This window comes from Pithys albifrons, chromosome 10, assembly GCF_047495875.1.
Source record: "Pithys albifrons albifrons isolate INPA30051 chromosome 10, PitAlb_v1, whole genome shotgun sequence".
NCBI classification, from domain to species: domain Eukaryota; kingdom Metazoa; phylum Chordata; class Aves; order Passeriformes; family Thamnophilidae; genus Pithys; species Pithys albifrons.
Genome location: NC_092467.1, coordinates 6,694,471 through 6,711,469, shown reverse-complemented (window position 1 = coordinate 6,711,469; position 16,999 = coordinate 6,694,471). Strand labels below are relative to the sequence as shown.

The 16,999-nt window shown below is 45.5% G+C and overlaps 1 protein-coding gene across 2 annotated transcripts; it reads right to left on the bottom strand.

Annotated features, from left to right (window-relative positions):
- Window positions 1–903: 903 nt before the first annotated feature.
- Window positions 904–15,857, bottom strand: LOC139676095 (torsin-1A-interacting protein 1-like). 2 transcript variants are annotated; one of them, XM_071564623.1, is made up of 6 exons: window positions 12,956–15,857; window positions 12,630–12,698; window positions 8,077–8,193; window positions 6,908–6,967; window positions 4,487–4,546; window positions 904–3,451 (listed from the first exon to the last, which is right to left on the bottom strand). In XM_071564623.1, exons 1-6 carry the CDS (start codon window positions 13,332–13,334, stop codon window positions 2,649–2,651), a joined length of 1,488 nt encoding a protein of 495 aa, XP_071420724.1. In that variant the 5' UTR covers window positions 13,335–15,857; the 3' UTR covers window positions 904–2,648. The 2 variants fall into 2 exon arrangements, with proteins under 2 accessions (XP_071420724.1, XP_071420725.1); XM_071564624.1 differs by lacking the exon at window positions 12,630–12,698.
- Between the last annotated feature and the right edge of the window lie 1,142 nt (window positions 15,858–16,999).

The window sequence follows — 16,999 nt, the reverse complement described above, 5'->3', positions numbered from 1 at the left end:
TGTGGATATTTAATGAGAGCCTTTTGAGGGCAAAGCCACAAACAGCTACAAAAGGACCAGCTACTTCAAGAGTGTTCTAACCCTGAGCCTTTCCCCTCTTTGGAGGGCTGACTGCACACACCATCTGGCTTTTCACTTATTTTTCCCCACTAAGCAGCCCACCATGTATTTGGAAATAAGCCCCACTTTCCCTACAGTTGACAACAACAACAAACTGTTTCTCCTTTGACTGGCACAACATTAAGTCTTGAGTTTTCAGGCACCTGCCTATTTTCTCTTGAAACAGGAACACAGCTCTTTGATACCCATAAGGGCAGGGGGGAGGGAAAGTTTTAGAAACAGAAAATAACCTGGATTAAATATGGGGTTTTTTTGTATGAGAACATGGAATCTCCTGCCTTCATGTTGCAAGTTTGTCCTTTTCTGTGGTGGACAGTCTTGATAACTCTTTTTAAAGTTACTTTTCAGTAAGTCTGTCCCTTCAGTCAGTTCCCAGTGCACTGATTGCAACAGCAAAGGTACAGAACATGCAGCCAGGAGTGGAACAAGAATGAAGTCATCCCTTTTGTCAGCTGCTGACTCTTGTATTGGGCTAATGAAACAAGTGAACCATATCTTATCATTAGTTCCAGCTGAAATCAGAACTGGGGAATTAGCACAAGAACACCAACTAAAAAACAATTCACAGCTATTTCCTGAAACATTCCCTGTCAAAGGCCTGATATTATGAAATAGATGGATTTGCATCCCAGTGTCTACCACTCCACTCAAGTTTCTTAAAAGTTCTAAGTTTTGTACAAGGCTGGATTTTAGGCATCTGTATTTGGCTAAAGGTAAAATGAATTACTTAACCACATTAAAAAAAAAATCTGACCACTTTAAATTCAATGGACAAATCTTAAAGCAGCTTATAAAACAAACAAGTATATTTATTTTGAATCATTACTAAAATAGTTTCCATAATATACAAACAAATATGCTGTCAGGACACATTTGGAAATAAATCACAGTTGGTGGTGTTATTTTCTTTAAAAAAACCACATTTGTCCAGTGAAATGTTCAAAATGTAAATGCCATCTTTTCCTTCCTGAGCTATTCTTAAACATCCAGAACAACAGCACTTCCATGTCTGTTTACTGGTTTTGTATCTTCCACTAAAATAGGAAGGACTATCTATTGCTGCCTCCCAACAGTTGGGAAAAAATCCACCCCTGGTTCAAGTGATGACAGCTCTGTCTCCCAAACTGTGCTCTTTTATATCTTTTATATCCTTCAGGTGATTTTGGTCCATTCCCATAACACCCCCATCCTTTCATGCACAAAGAAGCCAAAAGCCCAAACTCTCAATAGGTTTTTTTCCTGATTAAAAAGGATTTTTTGCAACAGGGGCTTGTGAATGAAGGATGGTCCCAATCTCTCAGCTGTTACAAGAAAATATCCTACTAATTTGGGAGCATCTCCACATGTTCCCTCAAACCAAATGTACACAAATAGTTTAGAGCATAAAGTAACAGCAATGACATGGAAGTGCTGCAATTCTTTTTTTTCTTTTTTCTTTTTTTTACACAAAGTACTTACAATAGAAACAGGTACATGTTTTTAATCTGGTGTGAGCAATTCTTGACATGAGAGACTAAAAACCACTTTAAAAACGCACATTGCAAATCTGCTCTTTGCTAGAAGGTTACACAGCAAGCTGCAGGTTACACACAGATACAGGAAGGGTTATTTTTCTGGAATACCAAGTACCACAAATAAATAAAGTCTCTGGATGCAAAAATAATTATCTTAGTAGAATGAGAAATAACCTATGTCTTCCTAGGGTTTTGTTTGGAAAGGAGATAATACACACACAGGGCTGACATTTTACTGTTTCCCTCCAAAATTTAAGACTTCCAGAACTTTGACAAAGAGTAGAGAATTCCTGGAAGCAGCCAGGCAAAGAGGTGCTGAGGGATTGTTTAGCTGATATCAGTGCTACCAACCTTAAGCAAACCTTTGTACCTCAGCTTTTCTCACTCACCAGAACAGTTTGGGGAAGGCTCATTTAAGGAAAAAATGCTTGCTGAAAGGTCCTCTACCAGTCACAGATCCTTCTAGAAGTGCCCAGAGACAGCTGACATTTGTGTTGTGATCAGATGGATCAAGAATAAGCTTGTGCTTAGACTCACATCACTTGATCATCATTTTCAGTTTATTTCTTAGGTTAGATGAAGATTAAGCAACTCTGGAAGATGAAGGTGATGTATTTGCACTCTGTTACCTTGTCCAATGTGACACCAGCTTTATGCACCATCAGAGAAGGCTCCTCACAGCAAAGCCAACAGACAAGCTCCACAGGCAGATGAGGGACTCTGCACTGAGGGACACTTGTGTCCAGTCCCAGGACACCAAGGCTGAACACGCCACTGAACACAACTCACCAACAACCAGCAAGTTCCCTGCTTGCACTCCGTGGTTTATTTAGAGAAGTCCCAGCTACTTTAGCAGAAACAGCCCCCCCAGTTGGTGGAATGTCTCTGCACAGAAAGGACTGTGTTGTGCACTGCTGCCTGAGGTCAGCAGCACCAAGTTCTTCCCTGCTCATCCACTGCAACATCCATTTCGTTTTGTGTCCTCCTCTTTTCCCAAGTACTCTGCTGTAACTTTTATGTGCATCCCTCCAGAGGGAGGCCCTTCTCTGGCCAAACAGGCAGCACAAGATGAGATATGCGGCTCCACAGTCCACTCAGCTTATCTGTGTCCATGCCATTGTAAGAACTAGGAATATCAGAGCTGGTAAACTTTGCCCACAGGAAATCCCGGACTTTCTCCTCCACTTCTTGAAAGGTGAGGCTCTTTTGCAGCGACTGCTCATCCAGGAGAACCGTCAGCAGGAGGGCCACATCCTTAAAGGCTGCGTTTTCATGGTCACAGTACTTGTAGAAGATTAAGGTGGAGCCTGCAGGCAGCAGCTCGAACCGATGCACCACTGCCACCTTCTTGCCTTCACTGAACCCAGAGCTGAGCTCATTATCCACCTCCAGCTTGACAGCGTCACTGTCCAGCACAGCTTTGTCTACCCCATCGATCTGGATTGTGGTGGCATTCTGGGAGAAGGCAAAAGCATCAGCAATCTCGTTACTGAGGCACCTCAGTGCCTTCTCAGCTTCCCTGCCAGCTGTGAACAGCAGGATCGCCGGCTCCAGGTGCACATGGGAAGCATTGAGGTGTTTCTCCAGGAACACGTGGGCTCTTCTCCACACGTTGGGGTCCTGGCTTTGGTAGGTGTTTTTCAGTTCCTTCATCCGGGCTCGAAATGTTTGCAGAACTTCAGCAGCTCTGTTTGAAGCTCCATATGAAGGACTTGGAATTCCATTCCTCCACAGGACATAAAGCAAGGGGACACTAATTAACAGAACCAGTAACAAAGTCTGGCCCTTGTGAAACCCACTCTGTGATTCACCATCATCTACAGAAACAGAGAGCAAACAAGAAAACGACATTTAAGAGGCATAAAAAGTCAGTGAGAGGAAAATAAGAGGAGACATTGGAATTTAGTGAAACCATCCCATTCTCAATGTCCTGGTACAGTAGTTGAAGAGCATAGAGAAGATGTACTAGTTTAAAAAAAAACAAGGAAACAAACACCCAAAACACAATTTTGAACTTCTTAAGCAACTTAGTGAAGTCACAGCATTAAAAAAGAACAGTTTTACACATTTCCAGATTGAGTAACAAATTGGACATTCTTCTGAAAAAGGAGCTCTTTTTAAAGTTTATTAATACTTCATTCTATATAATCAAATCCAAACTAAGAGCTTAAAAATGGTTCTGAAAAAGGTCACATTCTTTCCTATATTTAGGCTGTGCAGAAAATGCCCTGTACAAAACCTGCAGCACCAGAACATTTCTGTGTTATTTCTCTCTCCCACTGCCATAAGGATAAAAGCAGTTCCTGCAGCAACATTTGCATCTCCAAGACTGGTGGTCAGCACTATCAGAAAATGTCTGTGGCCTCTGGATCAGTGAGTTTCACAAAGAGTACACACAGCAAACATGCACAGGAAACACACCCAATATCAGCTACTTAGATTTGGGTTTGTATTGGGACAGTTAAATTAATAATTGTTTCAGGTACCACAAGCAAAAGGCTTGATTCTGTTCCCAGTAAAATTAGTGACAAAATACACCAATCTTCCTGGAAACAGGAAGAACTGTATTCCTTATGCTACCTTTTCATACCCTAACTTTTACCAGGATAGCAACACAACAATGGTTAAATACCACCAAGAGGCCTCCCTCTGTTTTAATCTTGTAAACATTAAAGAGGGAAGACCTTAAATTCAGGTGAAAATGTTACAACACTCTCCCTTCCTTCCTGCCCTTTTCTGGCAAGGACCCTGGGTTTAACACCAGTTTCCAGGAACTGTAATCCTTGGGGAGGCATGAAAATGGTTAAATGTAACACAAGAATAAAACAGAAGTGAAAGCAGAAGTCTCTTACTTTTGGCTAAAGGCTGTGACTGCTTCCCTGTACCAGACTGATACCGAGATTTACTTCTGCCTGTTAAAGAATCAAGAAAGGAACATGAGAAAAATACAAAGACAACAATTACAACCAACTCTCCATCTATTTGCCAAATGCCAGTTCTCAAGACACCCTGACAATCTTGCATAAAACCCACCAAGTCCTCAGCCTACAACATATAAGCCCCCAAAGACTTTTATCTCTTGAAAAATTACACAAATAAAAACAGATTTCAAGGTGACAAAATGGCAGGGGTTTAACAACCTGTTATTTTCTGCACAAGGATGCCATGTCCCAATCAAGTTTCCCTCATTTTGCTCTAGAATTTGAGGGACATGAAAATGGAAACTCAAATTAACAGACATATTAGAAGACCAACATAATATAAGATGTAAGTAGCAAAAACCCCAATATGTTAAATGCAGAGTCTTTTATTTTCCCTCTCCATGTAGCTTGGGTTGCAGACCTGCTTCATCAGCAGTCACTTTCTGGAGATGAATTGTGCTTTTAAAGCAAAATGCAAGCTTTCAACTTCACAATATACTTTTGGTCTATTTATTTAAATGGGCCCAGACAGCAATGGACAAGAGGCATTATCCATAAAAGTGTTATGAACAACTTTCCCGAGAGAGTGGTATGAATATATACAGTGCAATTAGTGGTCAGCATGTTGTCTGTATTTAGCCAGTTAATTAAAAAGACATGAGAATTTCTGGCTCCTTGTGAACAACAGCAACTGGTTCGAAGCTGAGAGCTCTTTAATAATACATAACCAAATCAAGACACTGTCAATGGCACTATTGAGAATAAATTGAACAAACATACCCCACAGCAGTTATTTAAAGGCACTGAAATAAATTCTATAACCTTGTTTATGTACGAATGTAATCGTAGAAGGTGCTAAAAGCAGCTCTGGTTTAAGCTGGAGCTTAACTGGCTTAATGAACTGCACTATTCTGTAATTTCAACCCCCACCCCAAAAGGGCACAGCCACAGAACTTGTCTCTGGATCAGCTTATCTCAGTCTTCTAACAGTGAACAGATCAGAATCACCTCCATTCTTCAGTGCTGCACAATGAAGCCCTGTTTGCAGAGACTGGGTTTCATATTTAGGAGACAGCTGGAACTTACTCTGAAGGAAAAAACAACTCAATAAACGCTCCAAAACCAGACCCTACCCTGCCTAAGAATCTTGCTTTATTTACAACACAATTTGCACAAAGGCCAAGCAAATTATTTGGTTTTCCTGACTCAAAAAAGTGTAAATTCTGCAGCAACCTTAGAGCTTTCAGAGTCTCCAGTGTTCTTCCAAGGTCCTTGCCCCAACACACAACCCGCCACTCCTGCAGCACCGATTACCTCTGAGACAAGAAACAAAGAGGACCAGACCAGCAAGAACTTCCTGCCTCAGCTCATTTTTCAGAGGCAGTTACAGATGTGCAGCCACCACAAGACGAGCTGCTCTTCCTGAAGGCGCCATGGTTTTAAAACAACAACAACCCAAACCAAAAAGAAACAAAAACCTGTACAACCCCTCCAGCTTCTCCAGGCTGAATTCTGATTTACAAGACTTTACCTATACTGTTGAGGACAGAAACAAGCACCAGGGATTCAGAACATTTTTCTTCTTCTTCTAAGTACTCTTAGAATAGGACAAAAACCAGCAAACAAACAAACAAAAAACTCAAAAACCCAGAACCAATAAACCCATATACCCTGAGATCAGGTCAGTTGGTTAAAACTTGGTTGTAATAATAACAAGGTCATGGGTTCAATCCACTGTGTGGGCCACTGACTTGAGAGGTGGACTCAATGATCCCTGTGGTCAATCCCAACTCAGAATAGTCTGTGATTCTGTGACATAAACAACCAAATGTTTGCACAAGGAGTTGGTCATTAGATGACCAGACTGGATTTTGCCAGCAAAGAAAAATGCTCCTTTCCCAGAGTATATGACAACTAATTCAACCATATCAAGCTACCCTGTCTCAGAGAGAGGATAAAAGGTGTTGCTGTGTACAAACTGACATTCACTGCCACCAAAGGTGAAGGGTTTGTTCCCTTCCTCAGCTCAGCCCCACAACACCAGCAGTCCATGCTCTGCACTTACAGTTCCATGAGTCAACTCCATTTCCTAACCTAGACAGAAAAAAATAATAAAAAAAGAAGAATGGGGCATTTTCTGTGGTCAGGAATTGAATAACCTCACAGAAGGGCTATGACTGGAGTGTGCTGCCTTCTCCAGCTTCCATTTGAATCTGCCTCCAGGGTCCCTTTCCATCTTCCCAGACAGTGTCCCAGGGCACAAGAAAAACCAGAAGCAGAGGAAAGAAAAATAATTCTAATTTTTTCACTTAATTACAGGGAAAGACTAAGTATCTGTTCTTCTTTGCTTACTCTGTGTTGTAGAAGTTGAGTAGTCCTCTTGATTTTTCTCAAGGAAGTCAGTCTTTATTTCTGAAACCAAAGCACAAATGGACAGAGTTGGTCACCACATCAGAGGTCAGAATCAGACAGACCAGCCATACAGACTTAGCTCTTTCTATGAAACTAACACTATTCAAAAAGAAGAAAAAATAAAGACAGTAAAGCACCTTAACAACACTGAGATCAGACCTGTGGGGACCATGGCAAACATGACCTTGGCTGCCTTAGCAACTCCTAAAAACCTCCCTTACCCAGTATCCAAACCACCTGTAGTAGCCTCCTGCTCTGCTACAAATTACCCCATTTTTCCCCTCATTGAATCTCCCCTTTGCTTCTGTAACACAAATTCAGAAGACTCTCTGAGCTATAGACAAAGTGCTCCCTCACTTGGAATTCACTTGGTTACTCAGCCTTTCCCTGCTTTAAGTCAAAGGTAATGCATCTTTATAGAAAGAGAAGTCTTTTTATCTTTGCCTGATGCAATTAAAGATCCACTCTCAAAAGAGTTTTTGAAGGAGGTAAGATATTAGAATCATAGAATGGACTGGGTAGGAAAAGACCTCCCAGATCATCAAGTCCAACCCTTGGTCCAACTCCAGTCCCTTTACCAGATCATGGCACTCAGTGCCACAGCCAATCTCAGTTGAAAAACCTCCAGGGATGGGGAATCCACCCCCTCTCTGGGCAGCCCATTCCAATGCCTGAGCACTCTCTCTGCAAAGAATTTTTTTCTGCTCTCCAACTTCAATTTCCTGGCAGAGCTTGAGCCCATCGTGCCCCCTTGTCCTGTTGCTGAGTGCCTGGGAGAAGAGACCAACCCCCACCTGGCCAGAACTCATGGTTTTGTTTTGCTTTTTCAAACACCAGACAGCCGTGTGTTTATCAAAGGTGTAATCTGCATTTCCTTGAACATTAAGGTTCTACACCCAAGCAGATTCCCATCATGCCACAATCAGTTTTACTTTGGCTCAGGCAGGAGTACAGCCTGAAAATGAAACTTTTTTAAAAAAACTTTTTCATCCAATCAGCTTTTGGCTTGACAACTCCTCCTCTTCTAACAGAAATGAAAGATCATCATTTTAGCACATTCAAGCAATCATTTGTTACATCTTGAAAAAGGTACTTGGAAAATGTGTTACCTTTTAATGCTGTATAAATGTTTGGTTGGTGCCTTGCTGGTTTCTCGGTTTCATTGTTATCATAAACCTTTGCTTTTTCCTTTGCTGGAGTCTCTTCAGAGTTAGTCACAGAACCACCTATCAGGAGGCAAAAATGAACAAAAAGAGGATTGGGAACATCATAAATCCAAAGGATCAAGACAGTTCTAATGTCTATGATCTAAAACAGTGATTTTTCAAGCTGTGACCTGCCAAGAGGAGAAGAGTGACATTCTTCCAATGTAAATAAAAGCAACTAAGTCTTGAACAGCTTATAGTAAATTTGAATTCACTACAAATAGAGCTGTCTACACCACCACACTTTTTTGTTTGTTTGTTTTTGTTTTTTTTTTTATTTTTAGGAATCCTTGGCTTAAAAACATGAGGTTTTAAGCCATGAAATGCCCCACACTAAAAAGATTCAGTGTAAATACACATCGTGAAAGTATGGAGAGTTTTTCTCACAGCTTTGGGCTCACAACTACAAACATAACTGTGGTGTCTTATCTAGTATCAGGCAAAGAGGAAAAGAGAGAGAAGCAAATATAGAACATAAACATAAACCCCCTTTTTATGTAATCCAAGCCATTGTTTAGGTTGAGTCTCTTTCATTAATCATAAAGGCAACCTGGTGTATCCATGATCCTGATCTAACCCACTCAGGTAGCTGGGAACAATCTAAACAAACACCTTGAGATTGTTTTCCAAATTACATTCAGCTTAGTCCAGGTAACTAGAAATAGTAAAGCCCTAAAAGATGTCAGGAGTCAGAGCAAGGGCCAGGCCTGGGAAGCCACTCAGAAGCAGAACAACAGGAAAAGAGGTTTTAAAGGATAAAGTGCAACCACGTGGTTTTGGTTTCTAAAATTCAAAGGGCTGTGAAAAAAGTTCATGCATAGAATAAAAGCTGTAATACAATTGTGGAACAGAGACCAAGGTGCAATGATCAAGCTGAAGGGCATCAGCAGAGAAAACAGAAAAACTACAACTGTTAAAACATTTTCTCTCTGCCATTCACACTTGGCCCTTTTATTCTCTAAACAGTCCAGGGTTCTCCCAGGGCTTGATGTGTTTCTGTAGCTCTTTTACCACACGTCAAGGGCAATGCACAGCTTGCCACCTAGTGTTTAGCAACTTCAAGAAAGAAAACAGCCTTTTTTCCTGATGTGTTCTGGCAGGTTTAGCACGCCAGTGTATGTGAAACACAGAAAGGAGAAAAAACAAAACTGCCAAACACACTCAAATGGCAAAAAATGGGAGAAAACTGCACGTTCTAAACTAAGATCAGAGATGCAACAGTAAAGTAACTGCACACAGTGACTGAGACACTGTATTTTCAAATCACCCTATAAAGCTGTTGATGAATTTCACACAAAGCTAAGAATCACAGAATCATAGAATGGATCGGGTTGGAAAAGACCTCCGAGATCATCAAGTCCAACCCTTGGTCCAACTCCAGTCCCTTTACCAGATCATGGCACTCAGGGCCACGGCCAAACTCAGTTGAAAAACCTCCAGGGATGGGGAATCCACCCCCTCTCTGGGCAGCCCATTCCAATGCCTGAGCACTCTCTCTGGAAAGAAGTTTTTTCTGCTCTCCAACTTCAATTTTGCCTGGCAGAGCTTAAGCCTGTGCCCCCTTGTCCTATTGTCTTTTTGTCCTATGAAGATACTCACTAAATTACTTGATTTTCAGAAATGCCAAACAACATACCCATAATATTTCACTGTGTACCGAAGTTTTGCAAGGAAACTCACCAGTAGTGGTGACCAGAAGACCAGACAGATCCCTGACTTTAAAGAGGGCTACTCAGTGCAGTCTCTGCTTTTCAATTCTTCTCCCCTTCTTTGCATCAATCAGGAGTTGCTGTCTCAAAGAGTTCTTAGAAGTTGTTGTACAAAGGAAGGTTTATCTACACACAGCTTTTCTCTCATGAAGGCAGGTTGTGAACCAGCACCTTCTGTACCAGTGGGTATCACCAACAGCAAGCAAACTCCTTCATAAAGTTTAACTTTCCTGGAAATATATGTAATTCCAGTCCAGACATGCCTGTTCTGTCTTGACAAGGCCTGAAGCCTCCAACCCAATGGCTCATTCCTGCCTCCCAGGCAGTTTAGTGAGATTTTTTTCAACCCACCATAAATCTACTGGCCAGCCACCTGACAAGAGAGAGTGACCCTCTTACTCTCTCCATTTCATACCCCAGGTTCATCAAAGGGATCAGCAACCTCTGAGCTCACAAACTACAGGTTTATAACCCAAAATATAAAGCCGCTATTTTAAGTCTAGTGCCTGTCTATCCCTGTGGGCTCAGTCTTTTTCAACAGAGATAAGCCTGAGATGCATTTGCTGCAAAGTTGTTCCACAGCACTGCAGACAACACAAACTGCAGTGCCAAAAACACCCAGTGCCTGCCTTTAACTCATATGCTCTATTTGCATATTTTCAGACAACTTACCCAGAGATGGTATTTGCAGCTCACTGATCTAGAAGCTGCCTGATTCAAGACAGGGCCTGTAGGCTCTCAAACTTTTTCAGCTCTAGAAGTTCCCTGATCTGCATTTGAAACCTCTACACAAAAGCCAAAAACCAGTTTCTCAAGTTGTGGTTTTGCTTCCATTTTGTTCTCAGGAAAACAGGACAATTATGTTCCCATAAAAACCCACCTCGCTTGTCCCTCTGCCTCACAGACTATCCCCTAAACTCTGCAGGAAAACCACAATACTACAGCAGTGGGAGGACAGTGAGGGAGAACTCCTTCTCTGCTTCTGCAGAAACAAATAGGGTCTCCTATCACACTTTTACACCTGTTGTGACTCTAATCCAACACAGCTGCCAAGAGCTCGGGAGGAGGGGGCAGGACTTCTCCCCCCAGCCTTGTTTTTTGAGATATCTAATTAAAAAACAACACTCATCTCAACAAAAAACCTAAAGCACTGTTTAAAACACTAAGCCTCTTAGTACCCTGTTATCCACCACGTGGGAGCAACAGCTTGTCACATCTTTTTTCCACAGATAAACCTTTATACTTTTCCAAAAAAACACTCATAACCTTGCTTATCCTTCCTCAAGTTCAGGTTTTTCCATGCCTCCTGGAAATCCTGCTTCTGAAGCAGGATGTTGGCAGCCCTTTTTTAAGGGCAGTGCCACATAACCAAGGTCAGTTAGCTCAGCTGGTTAAAACTTGGTTGTAATAATGCCAAGGTCATGGGTCCAATCCCCTGTGTGGGCCATTGACTTAAGAGTTGGACTCGATGATCCTTGAGGGTCCCTCTCAACTCAGAAAAGTCTGTGATAGTCTGTATAATGAACAGTAGCAAGAGCAGGTGGACAGGAACACAGACGGAATGGAGAGCAGTTCCTGACTAGCCCAGCTCATCCCTGGGCAGTGCCACACACTGATAACACTGTACGCACTCCAAAATGGAGTACAAGGGAAGGAAGTACAGTTCACTCACAGTTGTCTGATGGGATGACGGGCTAAAGCCACATGACTGCACCGCATAGAGTTAGTAACTCTCTGAAGTTTTTACAAAGACACAGGTTTCATCAACTAAAGCAACAAGAAGGTGCCCCACAGCACTGACACAGCAGCTCATCCAGCCCAGTGTCCAGGAGAAAAAGGACAGCCTCAAAAGAGGCTTTTGGTGCCCTAAGAATAGCGTGGCCAGCAGGCCCAGGGCAGTGACCCTTCCCCTGGACTCTGCCTTGGGGAGGCCACACCTTGAGTGTTGTGTTCAGTTCTGGGCCCCCCAGTTCAGGAAAGAGATTGAGTGGCTGGAGCAGGGCCAGAGAAGAGCAACGAGGCTGGAGAAGGGACTGGAGCACAAGTGCTGTGGGGAGAGGCTGAGGGAGCTGGGGGTGTTTAGCCTGGAGAAGAGGAGGCTCAGAGGTGACCTCAGCACTGTCTGGAACTCCCTGAAGGGAAGTTCTGGCCAGGTGGGGGTTGGTCTCTTCTCCCAGGCACTCAGCAATAGGACAAGGGGGCACGATGGGCTCAAGCTCTGCCAGGGGAAATTGGAGATCAGAAAAAAATTCTTTGCAGAGAGAGTGCTCAGGCATTGGAATGGGCTGCCCAGAGAGGGGGTGGATTCCCCATCCCTGGAGGTTTTTCAACTGAGATTGGCCATGGCCCTGAGCGCCATGATCTGGTAAAGGGACTGGAGTTGGACCAAGGGTTGGACTTGATGATCTTGGAGGTCTCTTCCAACCCAACTAATTCTATGATTCTAAAGGAAGGACAGCCAAGCCCAGCTATACCTCCTCCTGAGCTCTGCTGCTGCCTCTGCACAGGGATCTACTTCTGTAGCTCAGGATATCTCATGTAAATCCATAATTTCAAGCCCAAGCACCGTTAGTAAAATCAGTTACTCCCCATTTTAATGGTGTGATAGAACGTTGTTCCAAGTGATGCACTAGGAAAACAGTCACCTGCCAAGGAACTAAAACCCAATAAACTCCATATCCTCAAGTTTTGGGCACTGCAGCCCCCTTGCCAAAGGCACGGACAATACCCTGCGGAGCATGAGCCTACCTGGCGACCTGTACGACCTGATAGGGGGTCGCGTCAAGGATTCTGGGGTCCCAAAGGGATGCTCTAACCCTGAAACGAGAAACGAGTGAGGGGCGCGTCCGCGCAGCTCGGCTGGAGCCCACCCAAGGCTCCTGACCTCCAACAGTACGTGTTCAGCCTCCCTGGGTTCCCGCGGTGCTTCCCGGGGGCAATCCCGTCCCAACACCGCCCGCCCCGCCCGGGGGGACCTGCGGAGCGCCCCGCCCGCCCCGCTCCGCGCATCGCCCCGCACCCCCAACCGCAGGATCCATCCATGGAGGGGCGCTGCGCCCGCCCGCCCCGCTCACCGTGCGGCGTGTCGGGCCCGGCCGCGCTGTCCACCTCGTCCGCGGGCCCGTCGGGCCTCTCCGCCCGCCGCGGGCTCTGCCTCTGCCGCCGCCGCAGCCCGGCCTCGCCCGCCGGGGACTCGCCGGCACCGTCCGCCGGGGCCGCCTTGTCCTCGCCGCCGCCCAACATCCCGCCGCGCCACCGGCCCCTGCCCCGGCCTCGCCCCCGCGGCCTGCCCCGCCCGGCGCGGCCGCCGCTCTCCCGCGGCGGGGGCGGCTCCGCAGGCCTCACTTCCCGCGGGGCGGGACCGGCGCCGGGGCCGGGCCTGGGCTTGGCCGCTTCCGCCCGCGCGCGGAGCGGGGGCCGCGGCGTCACCGGGCAGTGCGGCCCGTCCGCCATGGCCCGTTAGTCTCGGGACACCCCGGGATCCGCTCCGGGGTCGGGACGGGCACCGGCCGAGCGGCCCGCGCAGCGCCCGGCCCGGCCCGCGCTGCCGCCCCCCAGTGAAAAGAATGCGGGCCGGCCGCGGCCTCGCGCCCGCCGGGCCGGGGAACAGACCGAGCAGCCGCTCGGGCCTCTGGCGGGGCGTAAAATAAGCACTAAAAGGTGTAGAGAGGAGACTAAAAGGTACTTTGAGGAAGGCAAGATCCTCTGGCACGTGGAGCATGAAATGTGCGTTCCCCAGTGCGGAAATTGTTCTGTTTAATCGGATCCAGAGTATCTCAGCAGAAATCACATTTTGCTTTTCTTCCCTTGTTTGTTCAGATGCATTACTGGTAAAAAGGGATTTTAAAAATCACAGAATGTGCTGAGTTGGAAGGGACCCACAAGGATCATTTGAGTCCAAATCCTGGCCCTGCACTGAACTATCCCCAGCAATCCCACCCGGTGCCTGAGAGTGTTGTCCAAACACTTCCTGAGCTCTGGCAGACTCTTGTGACCACTGCCCTGGGAAGCCTGTTCCAGTGTCCAACCATTTGATTGCAATCTTAAAGAATTTTTACCCAGGACTGTGGTAGAGTTCCTGTCACTGGAGGTTTTCAAGAGCATAGAATCATAAAATTGATTGGGTTGGAAAAGACCTCCAAGATCATCAAGCCCAACCCTTGGTCCAACTCCAGTCCCTTTACCAGATCATGGCACTCAGTGCCACGGCCAATCTCAGTCGAAAAACCTCCAGGGATGGGGAATCCACCCCCTCTCTGGGCAGCCCATTCCAATGCCTGAGCACTCTCTCTGCAAAGAAGTTTTTTCTGCACTCCAACTTCAATTTCCCCTGGCAGAGCTTGAGCCCATCGTGCCCCCTCGTCCTATTGCTGAGTGCCTGGGAGAAGAGACCAACCCCCACCTGGCCAGAACTTCCCTTCAGGTAGTTCTAGACAGTGCTGAGGTCACCTCTGAGCCTCCTCTTCTCCAGGCTAAACACCCCCAGCTCCTTCAGCCTCTCCCCAAGATGCAGTTGGACAGGATAATAGATAATCTCTAGATTCTTTTTGCCTTGGAAGTTTGGACCAGCTTGGGCTGTTCTGTGTTTCTGGGATGTTGCTAAGCAAAGAAGTAGCACCTTCTTATCTTACTAACACACATTTTCTGAACCACCACAGAGATGCTCACTGGGACACTGAGCAGTGCAGGATCAGTTTGGAAATGAGTTGCTAAGCAAAAAGAGGCCCTTTTACAAATTCATAGAATCACAGAATTATTAGTGTTGGACGGGACCTCTGGACATCATCCAATCCAAGGCAGGGTTACCTAAAACAGGTGACACAGGGACACCTCCAGGTGGGTTTGGAATGTCTCCAAAGAAAAAGACTCCACCACCTCCCTGGGCAGCTGTTCCAGGGCTCTGCCAGCCTCAACATAAAGGTTTCCTCATGGTGAGTGGAGCTTCTTGTGTTTTAGTTTATGGCCATTACTCCTTGTCCTGTTGCTGGGCACCACTGAACAGAGTCTGGCACCATCCCCTTGGCACCTGCCTTTGAGATATTTATGTGCATTAATGAGATCCCCTCTCAGTCTTCTCCTCTCCAGACTAACCAGGCCCAGGTCCCACAGTCTCTCCTCATAAACATGATTCTCCAGACCCCAAATCATCTTTGTGGCCTCCACTGGACCCTCTCCAGTAGCAACTTGTCCTTGTACTGAGGAGCCCAGAACTGGACACAGCACTGCAGGTGTGGCCTCACTAGGGCCAAGCAGAGGGGCAGGAATGGTTCTCCTGATCTGCTGGCCACTCTTCCTGATGCACCCCAGGATCCCACTGGGCCTCCTGGCAGCAAGAACACACTGCCAGCTCATGGACAACTCAGCATCCACCAATACTCCCAGGTCCTTCTCAACTGAGGTCTTCTCTAGTAGATCAGCCCCCAAACTGTACTGGTGCTGAAGGATTTCTACACACTAAAAGAGCCAGGATTGAAGAAGATGATACTGACACCTGTAATGGGAGTAATTTCATCTCACATTTGTGATGTTACTTGTTTTGCAGGCTCTTAAATGGAGTGTGTGTGTGTGTTCTGGGCACTCCAACAGGAAGCTGAGTGACGGAAGTGCCCCTCAGCCTTCTCCTCTGTGACTGCCTTCTCTGTACATACATTTCAGAATAAAAACTATTATAATTCTTTCCCAACACACTGTAAATATTTCATTTTCACCCAGAAGTGAATATTTGGGAGGTAAGTTATGCACACTTCCTCTTATACCAACAGTAAATACTGTTATTCTTTTCAGACCTAAAAGAACACACACATTGAGCAACATTTTCTAAAGCAAAAATAAAAGAGGATGTAACAAACACCACATTAGGAGGTTTTAAAGTACTGCCAAGTCATCCATGCAGTTCACATGATTTCTGAGCAGGGGAACTCCAGCTACAAGTATCACTTGATTCGAAAGTTTCCAAAGAAAGTTACTGAAGTATTACCAAAGTATTACCTTGTGTGAATATTTCCATGGCATGTCCTTTGTAATCCACCTACTCACTGTTGATTCTTCTGTAGATTGAGAGAAAAAAAATTTAAATAAATTGTATTTAAATAAAATCCTCCTTCAAATTTGAGTTAGAAAACAGCAGATTTGTTAGGTCACAATTTCAGCTCCCATCCCATGACTTTGTGTTTTGCTAAAGGAAAAAGAATCAACATAATATCAAGAACCTTTTTCTATAACAGTTTTGTGATGACCAGTAAATTTTCCTGCCAAATGGCTTTTTAAGAACCAAAAACTCCCAGAGGTTGAAGTGACAGCCTTAATTTTGTCACACTGTCGCCACCAGTTTCATGATGCTTTTGCCTCTGTGGAAAGGGCAGTCCCTCAGCCCTGATTGTCTCCCATGATGAAGGGTCTGGATGGTTATAAGGACAGAGGGATGTTAAATACTTGGATTTTTGTGAAGCCTTTGACACCTGCAGCTCCTCCCTGCTGTTCCTTGGCTGCTCCTTGCAGAAGCACCTGAAGTCAGGATGTGACAGGGGTGGCAGCCAGGGCAGGGCCCTCAAGGTGACCTTGGCCTCCTCAGATCAGCCACGACTTTTTCCTTCCTGCTTTGCCACTCTTCTGGTTTTACAGCCTTTGCTGCACCCAGTGAGAGGTTGGTCATAGTAAGGGAATGTGCAGAGCCTGCCATGGCCACTGTCCCCTCCCAGGCTCTGTGGGTGACAGAGCTCAGGTGCAATCCTGTCACAGTTGCCTGTGCTGTGCCCACACTCACCTCACCTTCTCATCACCTTCCTGATACAACCAATGTTGGTATTGATCCCTCTGCACATGCTGGCACCCCTGGGCAATGTGACACACACGTTTTTTGAGCCTTCTGACTCTGCCTCTGTGCCCCTTGTGCCAGTAAGGGTTCCTGCACACAGCAAACACAAGTATTTTTTTTCTACCCTTTTGAACCCAACCTGGTTTACAAGTGTCTCAAGTACTAGTAAGGGGGGGGCATTTAGTCAAATTAAAACAGAGTCAAATCCTCCCCTTTAGCCCTCTGCTCTTCAAATTGAAGAGTCCCAGCCATTCAGTGCCCGCTCCTTTCCAGCATTGTTTCAGTTGTCTTTCCCCTGTGTTTT

Excerpts from the sequence above, each read along its gene's own strand:
- LOC139676095 (XM_071564623.1), bottom strand. The coding sequence starts at position 13,334 with ATGGCGGACGGGCCGCACTGCCCGGTGACGCCGCGGCCCCCGCTCCGC. Across the intron at positions 12,699-12,955 it reads CGGGCCCGACACGCCGCACG|GGTTAGAGCATCCCTTTGGG; the intron begins GTGAGCGGGGCG and ends TTCTCGTTTCAG. Across the intron at positions 8,194-12,629 it reads CAGGTCGTACAGGTCGCCAG|GTGGTTCTGTGACTAACTCT; the intron begins GTAGGCTCATGC and ends GCCTCCTGATAG.